The sequence below is a fragment of the Ixodes scapularis genome, unplaced genomic scaffold (assembly GCF_016920785.2).
Source record: "Ixodes scapularis isolate PalLabHiFi unplaced genomic scaffold, ASM1692078v2 PGA_scaffold0__279_contigs__length_252992795, whole genome shotgun sequence".
In the NCBI taxonomy this organism is placed as follows: Eukaryota; Metazoa; Arthropoda; class Arachnida; order Ixodida; family Ixodidae; genus Ixodes; species Ixodes scapularis.
The window spans coordinates 88,435,861-88,455,023 of NW_024609835.1; the positions used below are offsets into that span (position 1 = coordinate 88,435,861).

General features: G+C 44.6%; 1 protein-coding gene across 2 annotated transcripts; it reads right to left on the bottom strand.

The window, feature by feature from the left end:
- Positions 1-4,660: 4,660 nt before the first annotated feature.
- Positions 4,661-19,000, bottom strand: LOC8034230 (39S ribosomal protein L37, mitochondrial). Of its 2 annotated transcripts, none has more exons than XM_029989408.4 (8): positions 18,918-19,000; positions 18,343-18,573; positions 16,584-16,699; positions 13,941-14,178; positions 11,144-11,262; positions 9,047-9,232; positions 6,076-6,224; positions 4,661-4,984 (listed from the first exon to the last, which is right to left on the bottom strand). In XM_029989408.4, the coding sequence occupies exons 2-8, from the start codon at positions 18,519-18,521 to the stop codon at positions 4,733-4,735; spliced, it is 1,239 nt and encodes a 412-aa protein (XP_029845268.2). In that variant the 5' UTR covers positions 18,522-18,573; positions 18,918-19,000; the 3' UTR covers positions 4,661-4,732. The 2 variants fall into 2 exon arrangements, with proteins under 2 accessions (XP_029845268.2, XP_029845269.2); XM_029989409.4 differs by having other exon boundaries at positions 18,866-18,994.
- Positions 19,001-19,163: the final 163 nt, after the last annotated feature.

Below are 19,163 nucleotides of genomic sequence, written 5' to 3' on the forward strand. Positions count from 1 at the left end.
GCTCGTGGGGTAATCCCTCGAGCAGTCTTCTGATTTCGGTCTCTGCCGACAATTCAAAATTTCTTGAAGATGGCTGAGTTTGAGCCTCTTGTAGTGTAGACCTGTTTCCGTGGTCTTCGGAGATTTCCGTATTCTCGGTAACCTCCATGACCTCGGACCACAGCCCTATCCTCGGCTCTCTGACCTGGGCTGCGTCAGGTGCTACAATATTACTGAAAGTAGCCTCACTTGCCTGACTTGCAAAAGGCAGAGGACCTTCTTCCGTCGAAGGCCCAGCTTGCGGGGTGAGTTCCGGGAACTGGACAGGATTCGCCATGTCCCCCGAAAAGAAATTCAGGGGCCATTGGTTAAGAGCAAGAAAAATGCGTCCGAACTGGTCGGCAGCTTCTTCTTTCTCCCCCCAAATTCTAGAGCCCATCTTTTTGCTTGAACATAAAGAGGGTTAAAGTAGGACTTCATCAATACCAATATTCCGTAGGAGAACGCGAGAAAACGAATTTTAAACTGAATAAAACGATAACCAAAAACCACCTCGTGGATGTCTGTGAAGCTTCGATGGAATGTCGTGACGACAATATGCCTCTAAGAGCAGCGCCACAACGGGAAGTACGGTCACTCATAGGCATTACTTAGGCCTGAACGTAGTACCGAGGCGCTTTGGTGGAGAAAGCAACAGCAGAGTTGGCCACCGTTCGTTTTAGTATCGGGTGGTCTTTCCGGCAACGCTTCTTTGGGCTGGTTTGGAGATCGTGTACGTGCGATGTAATATTCACGCTACGAAATGTCTGTTTAAAACGGGCTCGCATGCCCACCTTTCCTGATTACGAGATAGCTGCCTTCGTCGACCGCAACTGATAACGAACTCGATCGCTAAGAAGTGAACACAACTACCATCGTTGCTAAAAGGAGACGGCCCGTACGTCTCTGCAAAGCGGCGCGCATGTAAACAAATCTTTGCGGCGCTTTTCGGGGATGCGGGAGAGAGCCAACGTCCAGGAAGATACGGTTGGAGTAAAAGAATGTCAGCGTTCTTGGTAGCCGCTTCGGGAACGGTCTTTTACAACCGATTTTATGAACCGCTGGGCCTCTAGACAATCGCAACTCGATGCTGACGAGACGCTCGGCAGAGAAAGATTGGACCGGCATTGAGTCGCTCCCAAAAAACTGCTCTAACTCGACATGTGTTGGCGTATCATGTCGAAATAAAATGGACATCTAAACAAAAGTGTACGTACCCATGTTGCGAAGGCAATTCATATGGCGTTTATTTGAGCTCCATAACACACACACAAAAAAGGAGATAGAATTTATAGGAGTGTCTCCTTTTTCGACGAAACATTGGTCACCGCTGCATCTGAAAACAAGCTAGGGACGACGGGGGGAGAGACTGACCTTTTTACCCCAAAATAGAGGCCAGGGATGAAATTATTCATACGAGGAGGTCCACAAAGGTCGCGTAGGCGTATTCCATTCATCAAGCCAGCCGGTTGTGTGCAGATGGTCTTGCCCCGGATCGTCGAAGTGTTTTGCTAAGCCTAGCGTCTTCGGTGGTCGCTTGGTCGGTGGGTCCTTGTCGTTGTAGCTTTTTTCAGGTATCCGTGGTTCTTGCGTTTGTCTCCGCCGCGGCGTTCAGTTTTAGTTACTTTTTTTTTTTCTTCTTTTCTCTCGTTGGGACGCGCACAGAGAGCACATAGAAATGCATGTTGGTCGTCGCGCCGACGTAAGCGTGCGATGTGGCTGGCGATGTAAATTTGATCACAAAAAGTCCGTAAAGCTTTGTAGCTGTCGTAGGCGTGGTCGTAGGATCTCATCGTAGCGTGCGAAAAACTTGCGATAATCTCGTTTCGTGAATACGGAACTTTTCTTAGGTTTTGCTGTAAGATCGTTTTGTGAATAAGCTCTGTTACCTGTTGCGGACGATGAAGACAAGACAGATGGGTCGTACAAATATACGACTCTAGGCAGAATCGCTTCTCGGCCACCATGGCCTGGTGATGTAGCGGCGTGGCGGCATCTTCGTCCTTATTAATGTCATCTACCCACCGCTCTCGTCGCGTTGGTCGGCGACCATTCACTTGAAGCCGCTCCGCCGGCTCCGCAGTATGCTACTACAGCCCTCGGGTACTTCGACTATGCGAGATTGTAACACGCTGACGCCACCAAGTGGCAAGACTCATAACTACGGTACGCTTGGCCCTCCGAGGCATGATGACGTCAAGACCGCGCCGGATCTCCCGAGATGCATCGCGCTCTTCGACGGCTGATTTTGAAGCGCTCGCCGAAATCCAGGCGTTTAGAACGAAAAATACAGCCATCCGCCTGAAATATGACCATGCGATTATCAATTACAGGTTTATCTGATTCCATTTGACTTATCTCTAGGTGTTTCCTGTATATTTTAAGTTTCGATTCAGTATCCCTTTAAAGGGGCACTGACACCCCAAAGGTCCTTTTTTTTTTATTGTCTAAAACGATGCAAGTTGTTGGCATAGACACGGAAAAAAAATTTAAAAAAAACGCATCGCGAAAAAATCATTTCCCCGTGCGCGCGCGCCTTTTTATTTTAGCGTTTTTCTCCCCGGCTGCTCACTCCTTCCCTTGCTTCCTTTGATTGGTGACGTCAAAAATCATGAAATTTACAACCTTTGTATGCGACATTTCTATAGCATTTAATAACGGCAATCGTAAAACATGTTTTTTAACGCAATTTCGAATGCACTACGGCCACTCTTTTTGAAATGAGTCCGGTGTGATGTCGCTCCCTGGATTTGTATCCTCCCTCGGAAACCTTGGCGGCGCTCGAGCAGAGGATTATCGGTAAGTCGGGGAACCGGACAAAGAAACCGGTTTTTCCCAGTCCGCCGGCGCTTCGGGTCGCGGTGGCAACGGCGCTTTGCTTTGTAGCGTGGAGCGGAGGTCCGAGAGAAAGTCGACTCAGAGGAGACCGCAAAATTTGACGTCACTGCACTGGGGCGGATCGCGCGGGAACTCCAAATTCGGCATTTGGAAATTGTTTTTTTACTTCACAAATACTAAATTCCCAAGTTTTGAATTTTGAGGGTAATGTCCCGGCATCGTTTTCAATCGTTTCGGATAAAAAAAAAAAAAAATTGATGTGTGAAGACGAGGCGGTGGAAGCGAGCGCAGGGATGCGCTCGCGACAGAGGACCGAATGCAGTGACCGAGAACTAACGCACTGCGACACCGGCGAACGACACAACCGACTTAAACACCGGACAGTCGTCGAAATTTCCTGTGGCGGCTGAAACCAGGCTTGCTGGGGATCTGCCGTCTGCTCAGAGTCATCGCCCTGAAGAATAAACATCGAGGCTCAAGGCCGCGGTGCTTCCCAAAAACGAGCGGCGCCTCGTAAGCGGAACCTCTCAGAATGACTTTAGCGGACTTTATAGCTCGCCGTGCTTCCCATGGTTTTTGATTCCACTTTTGTAAATAATATCTATTCTTTTGCACACTAAGAAAAAAATTTAGAGGTGCACAAATAAGAGATTTTACTGCTAATTATTTTACATTTATGTGCAATACTTCAATATATCTCAGCTGGAATTATTTTGTTAGCAAATATATTTGAGAAGGAACGGCTTTACTGTACGACGAACAAAACTTAAATAACACGAGTCGAGCAAGAAGTGACGCAAAATGGAAAGCAAAGCAATCATCACCTTATTCATCCAAATAAAGATTATAGTTTTCTTGCAGTGACCTTTAAAACTGGTTGTCAACCTGTGAATGCAATCCAACAAGGCTGTTCTACAAAACTGAGCAAAAGTTCCGAGCCCACCGAGCCGCCAACCGAGATGCTCCGCCGTGTCAGCTTTTTCGAGGGCGCTAGTGCAAAGCAGTGAAGATTGACACGTGCACACCGGTACAAACAGTACTACCTAGAGGACAAGGCCTGCGCAGGACATCATTGTTAGTGGAACCCGACCCGCCCCAAGTGGTAAACACGTTGAAGCTCAACGAGAGTCGCCGCCTGCTATAGTCCGTTGCAACCTAAGAAGATAGATTGAGGGAAAGGAAGGCAGGGGAGGAGTAAGCAGATAAAATGCTGGAGAGGAGGATGTTTCATAGTCTCCGCTGCAGCATTCCGTCTGCTTCTTCCTCTCCAGCCTTTCTTTCCCTTGCCCTACCTTCTTGAGCTGTAACTTACTATGACGTCACATTCATTAAAAATGCTGCAAGACACACTTTTATATTTTTTTGTATAGCTGCGATGTTGATGCAAATTAGGTGGCACTGCATGGATCCACTAGTGATGTCGTTTGGGGGAAGGGGAAAGGTGCAGGTCTTATCTTCGAGGTGGTATTGATGCAAAGCGGTGAAGCTTGAAACAGTAAAAGTGTGTTGCAAACCAAATGAACAGCGAAAACCATTCGCAAATTATTTGAAGTTTTGAATGTTATTAGACAGTCAAAAAATGATTTATCTAAAAGGAGTGGAGATGCACTAAATTTGTAGACCTCTAAAAAGAAATATGTAAAAGAAGCGGGGTTAAGTGAAGAAGCAACGCCAGCGCAGGAGGTGCCCCATGGAAACTGTAATGTAGTGATCATTGTTGTATTATTGTTGTTGCATAATACAACAATGATCACTACATTACAGAAACATTACAGGAGCTCGTTCACTGACCGAGTTACCAGCCTGCAATGAAACAACTTTATTTAGCTTAGCTAAGACTGCAAGGAGTCTATGCTACAAGAGAAACTGCACTGCCCTACGCAGCAAGGCCGTTCTTGTAAAGAGCCAAAAACCGTTGGAAGGCGACGGGACTGAACCCCTCGAGGCCCGTCTCGTGGTTGCAGCTCTCGTAGAGGTCGTGGGGCCCGTCCACCCAGACCTGGTTCTTGATGCCGTTGTCCTCCCGAAGGTCTAGGGTGTTCAGCTGGTACGCCAGGAACCCGAAAGACTTGACATCACTGAACGTACACTGCACCGCCACAGGCTCAGGAGGGGTCACCGTGTCTGCCTGCGTTGCCACAGCAGTTATGTGATTACTCTTACCGTAGAATACCGTGCATCCGCCCACACCACACTAAGCGCCCATTCCCAAATTTGTAGGATCTGAGAAAATACACAAAGTACATTTATATGTAAAATTGATGAGCAAAGAAGGCCCTTCTTTGCTCATCAATTTTACATATAAATGTACTTTGTGTATTTTCTCAGATCCTACAAATTTGGGAATGGGCGCTTAGTGTGGTGTGGGCGTGAAAAAATCGGGGATCGGCCCGATCCCCGATTTTTTCACGATTATCTCCAAAGTTTGAGTGGGCGCTAGCTCGGTATTTTACGGTAGTCATTTTAGAACACTTTATGAGCAGCAAAAGTTACTTTAGGACAACAGAAGCTTACAATTCACCCTCCTTACACTGAAAATATGATCATCCTCAATCTTTTTATTTCTGTGCCCATCACCAATTGTCTGTAATATGGCATGACGTAAGAGAATGTAAAGCGTGCTGAAATAAATAAAAGGCATATAGTAGATATATTATAAAAAATTAAAATGTGAGCAAAGGAAAGAAATGCATAAGAGAGAATAAGCATCTAATTCAACTGCCTGATAAAATTACCTTGATTATCAAAAATATTGAAGCTTGCATGACGGATTGTTTACACATGTCTGAATTCTTGTTATTGGTGATGACACATACTGATTACCAAGATGATGTGTTGGCTCGACCAACTAAAAGACAATATACTTTTTGCTTCCTCACTGCTGAGCAATCACTCATTAGTATTCACTGCACAGCAGACAGTTTTTTAGTAATGTCGGAAATATCACTATGATAATTGACGGTCATCAAACAATTGTTCTCTGGTGATTCTTGCAGTAGTAAGCATTGAACGAGATGGAATTTTTTCCAAGACCGTAACTGTCTCAGCACTACGCAGGTGGGGACACTGCATCAATACACACATCTACTACACAAAAAACTAAATGCTCATTCGTCACGAAACATTCAGGGGGGTTCCTCCTCGCGAAGCAGGGAGTCAACTATGCAACAACAAACTGACAGAATTTCAAAGGTGCTGAGCATACGGAGGGGAGCTCACCCCATAGAGCTGCCTTGCACGTGCGGCGGCAAAGGTGAAGCACGCGAGGATGGCCCTGGCCAGCTTCTGCTGGGGGAACCAGAAGTAGTCGTAGGGGTGGGTTACGTGCAACGTGTGCGGGTGCTGGTTGCCCGACGTCCGTGGCATTGCTGCACAGAAACACAGCAGGGAAGCACCCAGGTCAATCCACACAACTTTCAACATAAAAAAAAAAAAGCAGCACAAGTGCCGTATTTGTTTTATTATAGCCCACAGACCCAATTCTATGTGGTGCGGACTATCTACAGGTCTGAACTATACAATAATTTGTTTTTCTACATTGTTCATCATGACGAGACCCAACAGATTTTTAGAATGAGGGTGAATGCTAAAGATGATTTACATATGATACAAGCTTCTCTGTGAGCTAATAAAGAAGGCATTTGCCAAGGTCTGCTGTGTATGAGTTTTTTTACGTACAGACAAGGCACCAGAGGTAGACTATGCACAAGGTTGCAATCTAAGAAAAAACCTTTTCTTTCAACCAAAATCTGCACCTGCGCATTATACACTGGGTGCAGACTATAGTCAGGAAAACGTGGCATTAACTTATTTATTAATAAAGCAAGCCTCGAAACGAAAGCTGTCACATGGAGATTTATACTATATTATTACATACTTTTACGATAGCATACTCCTGCTCTTCTGTTGGTACAGTCTAAGCTCATTACAACGGGCCTGGTTACAACAGACATTTGGATATTTGCAACTCCAGCCCGCTGCTCACACTCTCGCAGACGGACGTAGAACCAGAGGAGCGGGGATGGGAGCGGCGGCGGCGGCGCGGATACAGTGACAGGGGCTGTCGGCCCTGATGCGTGGAGCCATTTTAGTAAAAGAAGTGAGCGCGTTAAAATAAGAATTCTCGTGCTCCGCCTTGCAACAGCGTTTCACGAAGGACCGGAATGTCTAATTTCATTAAGGACTTTTCGTATATCGCATACGCTGCGGATTGCTGGTTTTGTGCATGGCCGCAAGTTCAATCTGTGCCCAACGTGACGGCAAACGCTCCCACTTATAATGAAGAGCACTATAGTATGGTCTACGAAAAGTCTATTCTTTGCCACAAGTGGGAGAAAACTCGTCGCACAACGGTATGCCGAGCAGCACACATCGGGAATGGGTTCGCGTTTTAAGGCCATTACAAGGAACATAACTATTTTTTCCAAGCACTTTAAAAAGACAGAATACCCATACTTGCTTTCAGGTAATTACAAAGCAAATAAAGAAATATTCGAAGCATTTTAAACGTGTCTGTGTTAGCCAGCCGTTCGTGACGAGAGCTTAGAACGGGCAGTTTTGGCAAGAGGGGCCGCAATGTTGCAAATAACAAGGTACAAAAAATGTAGGGTATATTAAAATATTTATTTTTGATAGAGCAATAAATAAAACCCATAAATGCGCCGATTATGTTATTAGGCAGTTTTAGCATGGCATACAACACCCCTAAACTTCAGTTGGACGCACAGCGCATTGACGTTCAACCGACGCTACCAACTTTCACGAGCGGCTTAATATCCGAGTTGTACAACTTATTAAAATAGCAAGTGTAAATGACAGTAAAAAAAAAGGGAATTGGGGTTTTCTTGGATCTACTGCAAAACCCAGTGTTTTTTTCTGTACTCTTTGATGCATACTTTGGCTGTTTAATTTCGTAAATCGCACCATCATCAAGCCTCTCGTAAAAGTTGGGGCCGTCAGTTTGACATCAGTGCGCTGCACTGCGAACTGAAGTTTTGGGGTGTCGTATATGTAAAAAAAGTGTAAAAACTACAACTTTTTTTTTTTTTAGATGGATGAGCACGGCAACGCGCGTGCTCATTTACGCACGGCACTGCTGCACGGCAACGGCAATGAGCGCGAGCTTCCGGTTGTAATGCTACACCGCACGATAACCTGCGGTAACAAACTTTCTATCAAAAACCATAGAGCATTTTGATCACGTGTTGCAGTACACTAAAACCGAGACGGTGAGTAGCGAGTTTTGAGTCTGTGACACGAAGACACCAATACTGTGAACGCTGGTCTTCCGAAGCTTGACGGTCACCGTTCGCGGCTCACGTTCTAAAGCACTAATGGCCAGGCAAAGTGCAAACACGATATCTTCGTCACCCTCAAAAATATTCTGCCACAAACAGTGATATGGCCGGTGCCTAAAACGCGCTCGCCCACCACAAAGCTTTGCAAATTGAGGTTTCTGCAAGTTTTAAATATCAGCATGCTCGTTTTCCTAACATACATCAACATCTCTGTCACCTGTAATATGATCCCTCCCTCGCTGCTTCGCATCTGTAGACAAATAAATCATTCTTAGCGCGCTGACCAGCGTCAGCGAGCTGGCGCACGGGAAGTTCTGGAGAATGCATCCCCGTCTCTTCCGCCATCTTGGAACTACCGTCCCACCACCTATAGGGTGTTGCAGTTGCGAATACCATAACCATTTGCAAAGTTCGGTTGGCTTTCCTCTACACTCCACTGACTCAACTCCATATCTGCATATAACATAGGGTACTCTTTTTACAACAGACCGAAATCTTGGTCAAAATCAAGGTCTGTTATAACGAGCTTAGACTGCAGTGACACTGTTGTGATGATAACACAAAAGAACTCAAGATAACAAAATACTACTACCAGCAGTCAGATGGCACTCAGCCCCACCTCACTTCTGTTTTGGTTCTTGCGCTAGACCATCATATAGGCTAGGCGTGAACAGACGGGCAAACTCAGAGCTAGAAAAAGCAACCATTTTAAGAGAAGAGCTGCAAAAAAAAAAAAGGAGGCCTGGCACTTCAAAGAAAGTTTTCTTTTTTTTTTCTCAGTTGGCTCTATGTATGAATCAATGAACTGGTTCATTGGTTGAACAGTGATGGAGGGACGTTGTGGTAAGCAAACCCTTTTGGTTCCGCAATGTGGCACAAAAAGGAGCTCTCACGGTATAATTCGTCCATCTTGTAGATATTCCTCGACTCCAGCTCCAAAGTGTACTTGGCAGGATAGAGGTCAGGGAGCTCGGTATCTGCAGTCGCTTTCACTTCCTCTGGAGAACTGAAGGGTCCTAGGGGCTCCTTCGAGGTCAGCACGCTATCCACATGGGCAGTGAACACCAGCAAGTTCCCATCTGAAAGACAAAGCAACAACACAGAGAATGAACCTGCAGTAAGATGTGGTGACGGGGCCACTGTTTGGTACATTGCAAGAATGCTAAAAGAGCCAAGGAGCAAGGATTAGAAAGAAGATAAAAAGTGCACTATATTAAGAAATAAACTCAAACCTTCTGGGGTCATCTCTTGGGTATCTCCCAACCAATAAATATTCCCGTTCTAGACAAGTGTCAGGGCTCCCCCGAAAGGCCCATGTCTCCTTTGCTGTCAAACGTCGGACGCCTCCAAACAATTTCAACTTGCGCCATCTCCTGTCGGGTATGTAAACTATGCATACTTAGTTTTTTTTATACCTCCAACAAGTGCCGTAAGAGGTGCGACAGATTTTTTTACCTGGATGTGCGAGTGGGAATTTTGCGCGCTCTTTTGGGTGTTCAATATAGCAGCCTTTAATCCGTCCGCATTTTACGCACAGGCCTGTGACTCAAGTGACAGTGAAGGTGATTTCAGCGGTGAGGACAGCTGCGATCCCAAGGAGGCCCCCGTGATATTGTCCAATGTATCTTCAGAGAGTCACAGTGAGAGAATAGAAAATTATGAGGAGACAGAAAGAGACGCCATCGAGTTTCCACGCTGGACATCCTACTTGGATACAGACCAAGATATCAAGACCCACTGTTTTACAGCGAGTCTCGAAATCATTTTGAAATCTGAACATGTTCATTGTATATTAAAAAGTTGAATTTAAAGTCACTCATTGATTTGATTTTTTTTTTTTTTGCTTAAACTAATTTTGTTTGGATTAATGTGAAAGACAGAAACCCTGAAGCGAGCTCTGTATTTGAGAACAAACCCTTTAATTGTCTTCATTAGGCCTGCAGGATCACAAATATCGAGATTATTTTTCAATTTGGTGCACGAGGGGTGGAAAATAATTTTTTAAGTACCATAGAAGCCCCTCATTCTCCGGAACATGACGTCATATACCTCGCGAGTTTTTGGAATCTCCACTCTCGTGCATCTTCAGCGCCTATCAAAGCTATGTACATGCACTCTTGCTATTTTCGAAAAAGGTAAAAAAAAGTCCAGATCATTGGACCTTTATGAAGGTCCAGATAGATTGGTTTCTTTACCTATCGAGCTTAGACTTTGTACGGAGGTGGCCGAAAATGGTGCATTTTGTGCGTCAAAATTTTAAAGAAAGGAGTATCAAGAATTAAGAATGTGAAATTTTTACCCATGGCTGCTGTTTGCAAATGAGGGACGCCTGGGTAACGCAACAGCCGAAAGATGGCGGTGGCCATTGACATGTAGCCGTACTAGCCTGACAAGGAATCTTGTTGGTTTTGCGCTCACTCAGTGTGCTTTATTAGTGATGATAACAAAATCATGCACCCGACCGGAAAATCCAATGCCACATTTGACTCAAAGACAGTGTCTGCTATTAGAAAGAAGTGTCTGCGTTCTCACTTTCACCTGCCTCCGTCTGTCGGCTGTCGCGTCAATAAACGCCGCTTGTTTGCAGGTGGGCATCATAGGTAGCAAAATCAGGTTCTTAATTTTTAAGTCTTTTCTCAGGTCAGTTAATTCTTCGATAAAATTTTGATGCATAAAATACACCACCTTTGTCCCCCCTTGTAAAAAAAGATTGTCTTATGCGATTTCTTTAAAGGGCCAAGGACTCACTTGCCTCATGCGTTATACATCAGTACCTCAAAGGCCTGTGCCAGCATAACAAGCATGCTTCAACACTGCTTTGCTTTATAGTATGTACCCATATTTTTGCAATGTTTATCTTTATGATAGGGAGTTTCTATTACAACCTCCACATTCAGTTAACACCAGAAAGTTCCTAGTCTAACATATACATACTAATTTGTGCTTTTAACAAGGCCCATCATTCGATTCATGCATCCCACCACACTCACCTGCCTTGTGCACACAGGCTCTAGCTTCAATGTCCCTGAACAGGCTGCGCTCCAGCACCCCAGGTATGGAGCTCGTCATTTTCTCGCAGAGCCGGTTGAAGTTGGCGAGCACCACCGGCCTGCAATGTGGAAGCCGCATTCAAAAGGCTTGACATGCGTTCACACAAGATAGAAAAAGAGCTTGAGCATAGCCAGGCATTGAAACAACAATTAAAACATAGAAACAGCAGCACTTACGACTTTACCATACGAACCCATAGTTTGAAATGAAAGCACAGAAAAGATGAAGGCAAAGATGTATGTATCATCACCAGTGCATGGGGTAGCAGAAACACACCTAAGAGATAAGGAGGGACCACCGTACATACCAGGCTATTCCTGGATGAACACAAAGGCGGAGGTCTAGGCATGTTAGTTAAAGGACAAGACTGGGAAAGAAAGAGGGAAGGCTGCAGAGAACACTTATGGTTGAAAGGTAGGGTAACAGGTCTGAACACTCTTCTGGGGTTTGCTTACCTAAAAACAGGAAATGACTCAAGGGAGGAAAATACAGAACACTTTACATGTATATCAAAAGGCATCAAAGAAATTTGCCTTAATCAGGAAATAACTATCATAGGAGACATAATTGCCCATTTAGAAGAGTTTGTCGAAATCACAGATACAACCGGAAAGTTGCTAGAAGATTTCTGTGATGCCCTGGACCTAGTGTTAGTGAAAACACAAGTAAAATGCGATGGGAAAATAATGTGGGAATGAAAACAACTCAAACTCAACAATCGACTACTGCCTCATGTCCCACAAACTGTATGACAGGCTAGGAAGTATGGAGATAAATGAGGAAGGTGCAAAAAGCTTAGGGAGTGACCACAAGAGAATTAAGATTAAATTTGGTGCATCCGAACCAGGACAACAAGCTCGGGAACGAGCAGGGAAGCCGAAACTAAGTGAAGCTCAAATTCAAAAAGAATCTAAAAGCCTTAAAACATAGTATTGAAACAATCAGAAATAGATTGGACATATGAGGACCTAATAGGAATCTTTAAAAAAGAATTAGAGAAGCATTGAATGAAACAAAGAGAACAGCAACAAAGACGCAAACCAAAAAGTTGGTGGGATAAGGAGGCCAAAGCAGCCATATTGCAGCGCCAAGACGCATCTAGGGAGCATAGGTGGAGGGAAGCCTTGCCAACTGAGGTAGCATCAAAATAGGAGAGCTTTCAAGATAGAAAAAGGGAGGCATCAGATTTAATACAGGCCAAATTTGGAGTGCAGTAGTGCAGTGGATGATGGAAATAAATAAAAAAGATAGGAATGCAGCAAAAAGGTTTTGGAGAAACATTAATGCACAGGGGAGAAATACAGAGGGCTTTCAACACGTGCTAACCACACAGGAGGGGAGAAGAGTGGAGGAGGAAGAGGCAAGGGAATATATTAGGCACACAATCAAAGAGGCTTTCTCCCAGAAAAAGCAGGTAAGGGGTCCTTACCTGCTTTGGGAAAGCATAAGCATAACATAAAAAACAAGTGCCCACAGGAAACATACCCTGCATGCCTCATATGGCCTCCTTAAATTTTCCATACAAATTTCATTTGCCACCGATCAGCATTTATTGACATTTGGCACAGGGTGGTGGTAAACAATTCCAAAATTAGTTTTAAAATAATATTTTCTGCTTTTGAAGGAGCCCAATATACTACCTAATGTTTACAAAAAATTCAACAAATCATTTTATTAAAAAAAGAAACAACATCAAAGTGTGCAAAAACAAGGGGTTATTGCCAAAGTAAAAACGAAATTACTGAAATTAAGAGAGAGAGTGAGAGAAAGAAGAGAGAGAGCAGGGGAGAAAGGAATAGAATATTAAGTCTCGTTGACCTCGAAGTCAGACTACACGGGACTAAAATGGCACACGAGCGTTTGCATTATCTTCTGTTGCACGTGCAGCATCAAAATGGAAGTACACTTATTTAACGTTTACCCGATTTACCGGTCAGAGAATCCTGGCCCACCGATTGGATTAGAACTTCGTCATAATTGCGCAAGGTACCTCCGCTATGTGTGCCATAATAGACCTTCATTACTTTTGACACCATCTACCGCAAACAGGAGGCGACCATCCCTAAAATACAATAGCGTGCCTGCGGGTTATCGTGATATTTGCAACGAGAGGCATCGATCGTGCAGAATAAAATGAAACACTTTTCAAATTTTTTCCTGTTTAGCTTTCCTCCTCAACTCATAATCGCGTATTCTCCCAAACAGTTCAAGAAGACGGAAGGGGGAGTCCCCTCTTGCTGTGACTCTCGTTTGTGTACCCAGACACAGCCATCCTCCCCCTAGAAGATTAGCCTGTTGCTGAAAATTCAGACAAAAGTTGCTTTCACCATGCCGTTCACCTTGAAGCTGACAGTGCTGTGGAAGTTGGGCCAGCCACATTGTTACCACATACATGATCACGGTCTCTCGCGCATACCGAAGATTGCTACCAGAAGATTCCTACCTCCATGGTAGAATCTAGAAGGTTCCTACCTCCATGGTTTCCGTCGACCGTACGGCTGTGAAGCGACCTACAGCAGAACAGGTGTTTGCCGCCAACGCTTTAACTGCTGTGTCACCGCTAGGACGGCGGCGGGCAACAGCTCGACAGCCTTATAACGTTGTCGGGCAGAAATCGAGGGACAACATTTTGACGCCAGAGTAAACGCACCAGCCGGAGACGCGCTCCAGCCACCATACCTCGAACAAAAAGAGTGTATGCAACCCAGACAATGCAACGTGTGTAGAGGGACGTACACCTTGCGGCGGACGGGCACGCCATACTCCCTGGGGAAGACCCAGTGGGGCTTGCTGATGTCCAGCTTCTTGGGCAGCTTGACCTGGGTGCAGTCCCACAGGTGGGCGTGAAGCAGGGCCTCCTCGGCAGCCCTGGCCTGCTCCTCCGTCAGGGGTCCGCGCTCTACCGCCGTCGAGAGGGACACCGGGAGGCCCTCATAGCGGAGGGTCTTCGTGAGCAGGCACATGTGACGGTCTCCTGGTTCCAAAAGGGAAAGGTGCGATGGTCGGATAGTTTGACGCTCTTTCGCGCCTCGACGCAACTTTTGTTTTTAATGATTGCGCAATAAATTCTGCGCACCCTATATTCCTTAGAGATGCAAAACAGCTGCGGGAATTCTTCTGTCGAGCGCATTTGATAGTTTTTCTTATTTTCTTAGAGATGCGCTTATTTGATTTATACGTGGATACACCAGAGGTTTCTTTTTGCTCCTGCATGCATCCGTATTTTTTCTACAATTGTGCCGACATTGCGCGTACTGTTGTAAACTGCGGAAATTTGGGACCTCAGTCAGGTAGGGGGTGCCTTCTGTCTCTACCTCCCTAGTGGGATTGGCCAGTGAGGATCCAAATAAACTTCAATTTGACTCGAGTTAAAAATGTTGCAGATAAACTCCGCCCCGTACCAGCCACGACATTAAATTGCTCCACAGATTGACCGAGAAGTCGGTGCAACATGCTCCTCGGCAGCAGACCGTTTGGAAATTGCAGAAGAACGGTTGCTAGAGGCAATGAGGGTGTGGAAGGAGTTCCTGGTGCATTCTTAACTTGTATCCGACTATAGTATTCGCCTTTGTTGATGTTTCCAGCGTACCACAGTTCACCGGTGGCGCATCCTGCACCTTTGTCACACCGCACTGTAAAACGGTAAACTACTGACCAAGGAAAACAAAGAGTGCATACCATCAATGCATTCCCTAATTCAATGGCTTTGGCGGGTTTCCTCCCGGACTATTTCTGGCAAAATTTGTCGAATAATTTGGTGATGCAAAAGGTTCCAAGAGACTACAATGCCAAAGGCAGTGCATTAGACTTCAATCCCACGACTGCTTGAGGACTTCCGATATTGGCTCGGACCAATAAGGACGACGAAGCAGGTGGTGGACCTCTTGTTGCCGAGCGTTTTCATAGAAAATTAATTAAAAATAACCCCGCGATCTGTGATGCAACCCTGGAGGATGTTTGAAGATGTTTCTTACAAATAGTTTTTTAACGCTCCTGCGGTAAGGTATGGGGTTTCCTTATGCGTAGTGGACGTGACTAAAGGATACCATTCACGGCCCATACTGAGCGATTGCAGTGACGACAGGATAAATGAAGGCCACTAACTGCTCACATGGAATGCATTTGCTTTAATGTCACATACAGAAGAAGCATCACATAGAAATGTGATGTTTCTACTGCATATGACAGTTTTATTACTTGGTTTGACTGGGAAGCAAAGACTTTGCAGACAGTAAAGGTGCCTTTGGGGAGCCCATAGGGCTCATAACCCCCATTTAAAAACCACTGGGGTATTAAAGGGCACATATATGCTAGTGGCCTCTGAAGGCAGCACTTAAATTGCACTGTTCCACTGTACTACAATAAAATGCGAGACACAGGCTCAAGGACACATCAAAATGACCTCTGCACATTCCATGCGTAGCTACTGACCAGTGTTGACGGGTCAGATAAATTATGATTCAGCATTCTTGTTTCTTCCCTTTATGACTATAAGTACCTAACTTAAAAAAAAAAAACATACATTCATTCCAGTGACTCAAGACTGCAACTCCCCCTAACAGTTTCAAGATAGCACGACCCTTAAGAACTTTTATACCCCTTGCCTTTTTGTCCTTTCATACTTTAAATTCTTTTTCCCAATGCCCTGTAATGACAGACTCCTCGAAGAAGGACCTCTTCTAGCTTTCCCTTATCTTGGCATGTCAAAATAAAAATAAATAGAAAACAGCTTCATACATAAAAATTTTACAGAGTAAGAAAATATTTTTTTTAAAACTAAGCACCGTGTGGTTAAACATGAGGAAGATACATAGAAAGGGGGACAAAGGGAAGGGCAAGGGAACATTAAAAAAAAGTCTGCCATTGTAGGGTTAGTCAGGCAAAATGTCTCACTGAATGTTCACTCAGAAGTTATATGTACTAAGAATGGCTCGGAAATTATACCACAAGAAATTAATAAAGTTATGCTGTGGCACACCGGAAACTGATGGATAAGCCACTGCAGAAGCAAGCAACCTGTGGTGACCCAGCTAAAATGGCAGGCGGGCACATGGATGGACAAATGGATGAATGGGTGACAGTTCGCACCACTTAGCCTTAATTTAAACCCCACCCCCTAATTTTTCTACTCTGCCCTTCTCTTTTCCACCCCTCTAAGGCCACTCCAAGTGATCTTATTGCACACTTCCTTTAAATTTATCGACTAACCTTCTAATGGCCCCATTATGACTGCAACCTTTTCATCATCTGTTCCTCCATCCTTGCCAGTGAGATTGAGCATTCCAGCCATGCCTGTTCCATTCACTTCTACATCACCCTGGCAGTGGTCTCACTGTCCAAGAGTTGCAGGACGGAACTTTTTAAATAGGTTGATTGTACCTTCGAGGAGCCTTGTTTTATTGTGCAGGACATACGCTGCTTTGTCATGCCAGTCTGGATTTCGGCTGTCATTGCGCTGGTGGTCTGGAACACAATGCGGCTCCGGAAGCTCAAATCTGAGTAAAAAAAAAAAAAAAGAGAAGTTATTTGTGAGCATTCTACAGTGAAATGGAAAAGGATAATCATGAACATTCACAAACTATGTGAGCATAGATGTCTTCATAAAAACAGGGGCAGGAAATGGCAACAAATGAATTTATGCAATTAGACTGAAGCACAAAATCATCAACATACAAATGAGAAGCCCCCTTTGCTGTTGCCTGTTTCAATGCCAAAGCAACATACAAATTTTATAAATGAATATGAGTGATTCCACTCGCAATTTCCCAACTTTAACAGCAATATTAGTACTGTAAAAAAATTTGTCAGGAATAGCCAGAATACCATCCAAATGCATTTTCCAACATGAAAAGACAGAGTGGTCTTAAACTTTAGTGTCAACGAACATGAGCAAATCAAATCGGGTCAACAAGAATGTTCTGTAAACCTTTTTCATAGCAATGTATACAATCCCATAGGCACCACGAAGATGTTGGTGTTGCCACCATGTTGGTAAATATGCCATCTCTTTTAAATGACCCAGAATTTACTTTTAGTCTTAGTTTCATCAAGGTTACATGTTAAGTCATGCAATATGCAGCAGTTCTCCAAACTGTGATTGCAACCGAATGAATCATGCTCAAAGCTGAACAGCATGACTAATGCTATTGAGGAAAATCCAGGTCCAAGCTAGAAACCCTTGCCCTATGTGTTTCTAGGTGTTGAGATAGTGTTCTAGCTTGCTCAAGTCCTCTTGCATCTTGATCAACAGCGACTGCCGAAGGAGTCAGCGACGTGACAGAGCCTTGGTTGGTACTCCACTTCCATAGACACCAGCCTTCATTCAGAGTTAAGATGAGCCGACAATGAAGTATTCAGCTTGTTGGCGGCCAAATACGGCCCCGGCAGATGCTGCGAGGCAATCTCCGAAAGGGGAAAAAGTGACAAAATGTACCCCACCATAGTTGACGAGTTCTGTTGTCGACAGAGCTATCACTCTGCTTCTGTGTTAGACCAACACTAAAAACGACGGCAAGGAAGAATCACTTACGTACAAACGAATAGTGAAAACAACAGAAAACCTTCCCAGCATAATTCCAGATGGCTTACCAGAAGAGAAAAAACGTTTTCTGACATCACCCTAGAGCATTCGGCTAAAAATGTTGGCAAAAATGTGAAGAGCTGGCCTTTTCATAAGCACCTGTTCAAACACTTGTGACTTCTTGCGAACAGAGAGGCTAAAAACCGGTTTTTAAGCTTTTCGTGACAGCTTACGACCGGCCTTGCAGCAGCGCAGTCCGTAGCAACCCGCCACAAGAGGCTTAAAAACTGGTCGTGTGAACTTATCTGGCACCGCCGACACTCACAGGCACAAGAAATTAAGATTTTGATGCAGACAAACAATTATCAAAGAGCTTCTCATATTCAGTTGATGAATGAGTTGAGGAGAGGGAAGAAACATGTTTTCGGAGCTCAATCTAGGTCACCACAGCTCAATGGAACCAACAAGATCTAGCTTAATTCGTTGCTGGAAGGAACGTTCGCGCTCACTCGTGCTCACGCAAGTACGGAAAAACTCTCAAATTGGGAATCCAGAAAAAGGTGGTTATTTGAGAGGATCGTTGTTAGTCCGGTTCACAATTGCCAGGCGTATCCTTACGGCTCTAGGCGCTCTCTGTCGTCAGCCACGTCCAAGGCGTCGTGTATCGCGACTCCCTTCTCGAGCAGAACGCTCGGCGTGCTGTACTTCCCAACCTTGCGCAGCGTTTTCCTGTTCTTCCACAATTCCTTTCTGATCCATCTTTCGCTTTGCTTGCACAGAACCGCCGTGAGCCTCATCGTGGGTTTGAGAGATGCGTTGCTTTAGTCCAGTCAGCCCCGACGTAGGAATCTGTAAAGTAGAGCGTGTAAGAAACCGCACGCTTTTGACGAGGAGGTATGCTCGGTCCAAGGCACTGTGGTCCAAGGTGTGTGTGACTCATGCAATAAAGCCCAGTGCACGAAAGGAGGGGCAATACTTCGGCAAGCGCGGATTAGAGCGTAAATTTAGATGAGTAGAGTGTTTAAAAGATGTACATACATCGTCAGTGGTTAATTTTGATTCTTTCTTAAACACACATTCGATGATACGATCACTCTCACGACGCTTCGAAGGCTTGGGTCGAAACAAAAATAAAACTCACGCGTATATACAAGAGAAATACTTCTGCACGTTTGGAATAGCGTCAAGATTACCTCAAATGCAACCTTCCGCGCACACGCTCGGAAAACAGAACATGGGCGCGTCCATGACAGTTCAGATGACCGGAAGCACAAATGAGGAATCCGGAAGCTTGCACAGTGTCGTTTTCAAGGTTTTCATCTTTAAAACTTAAACAAAATTGATTTCTACTTTTTAAGATAAAATTATTAAACATTTTACGCAAAAAAGTAATGCTGTTTGTTTAATAAAATTTTATGTTTTCACTAAAGAGATTCTTT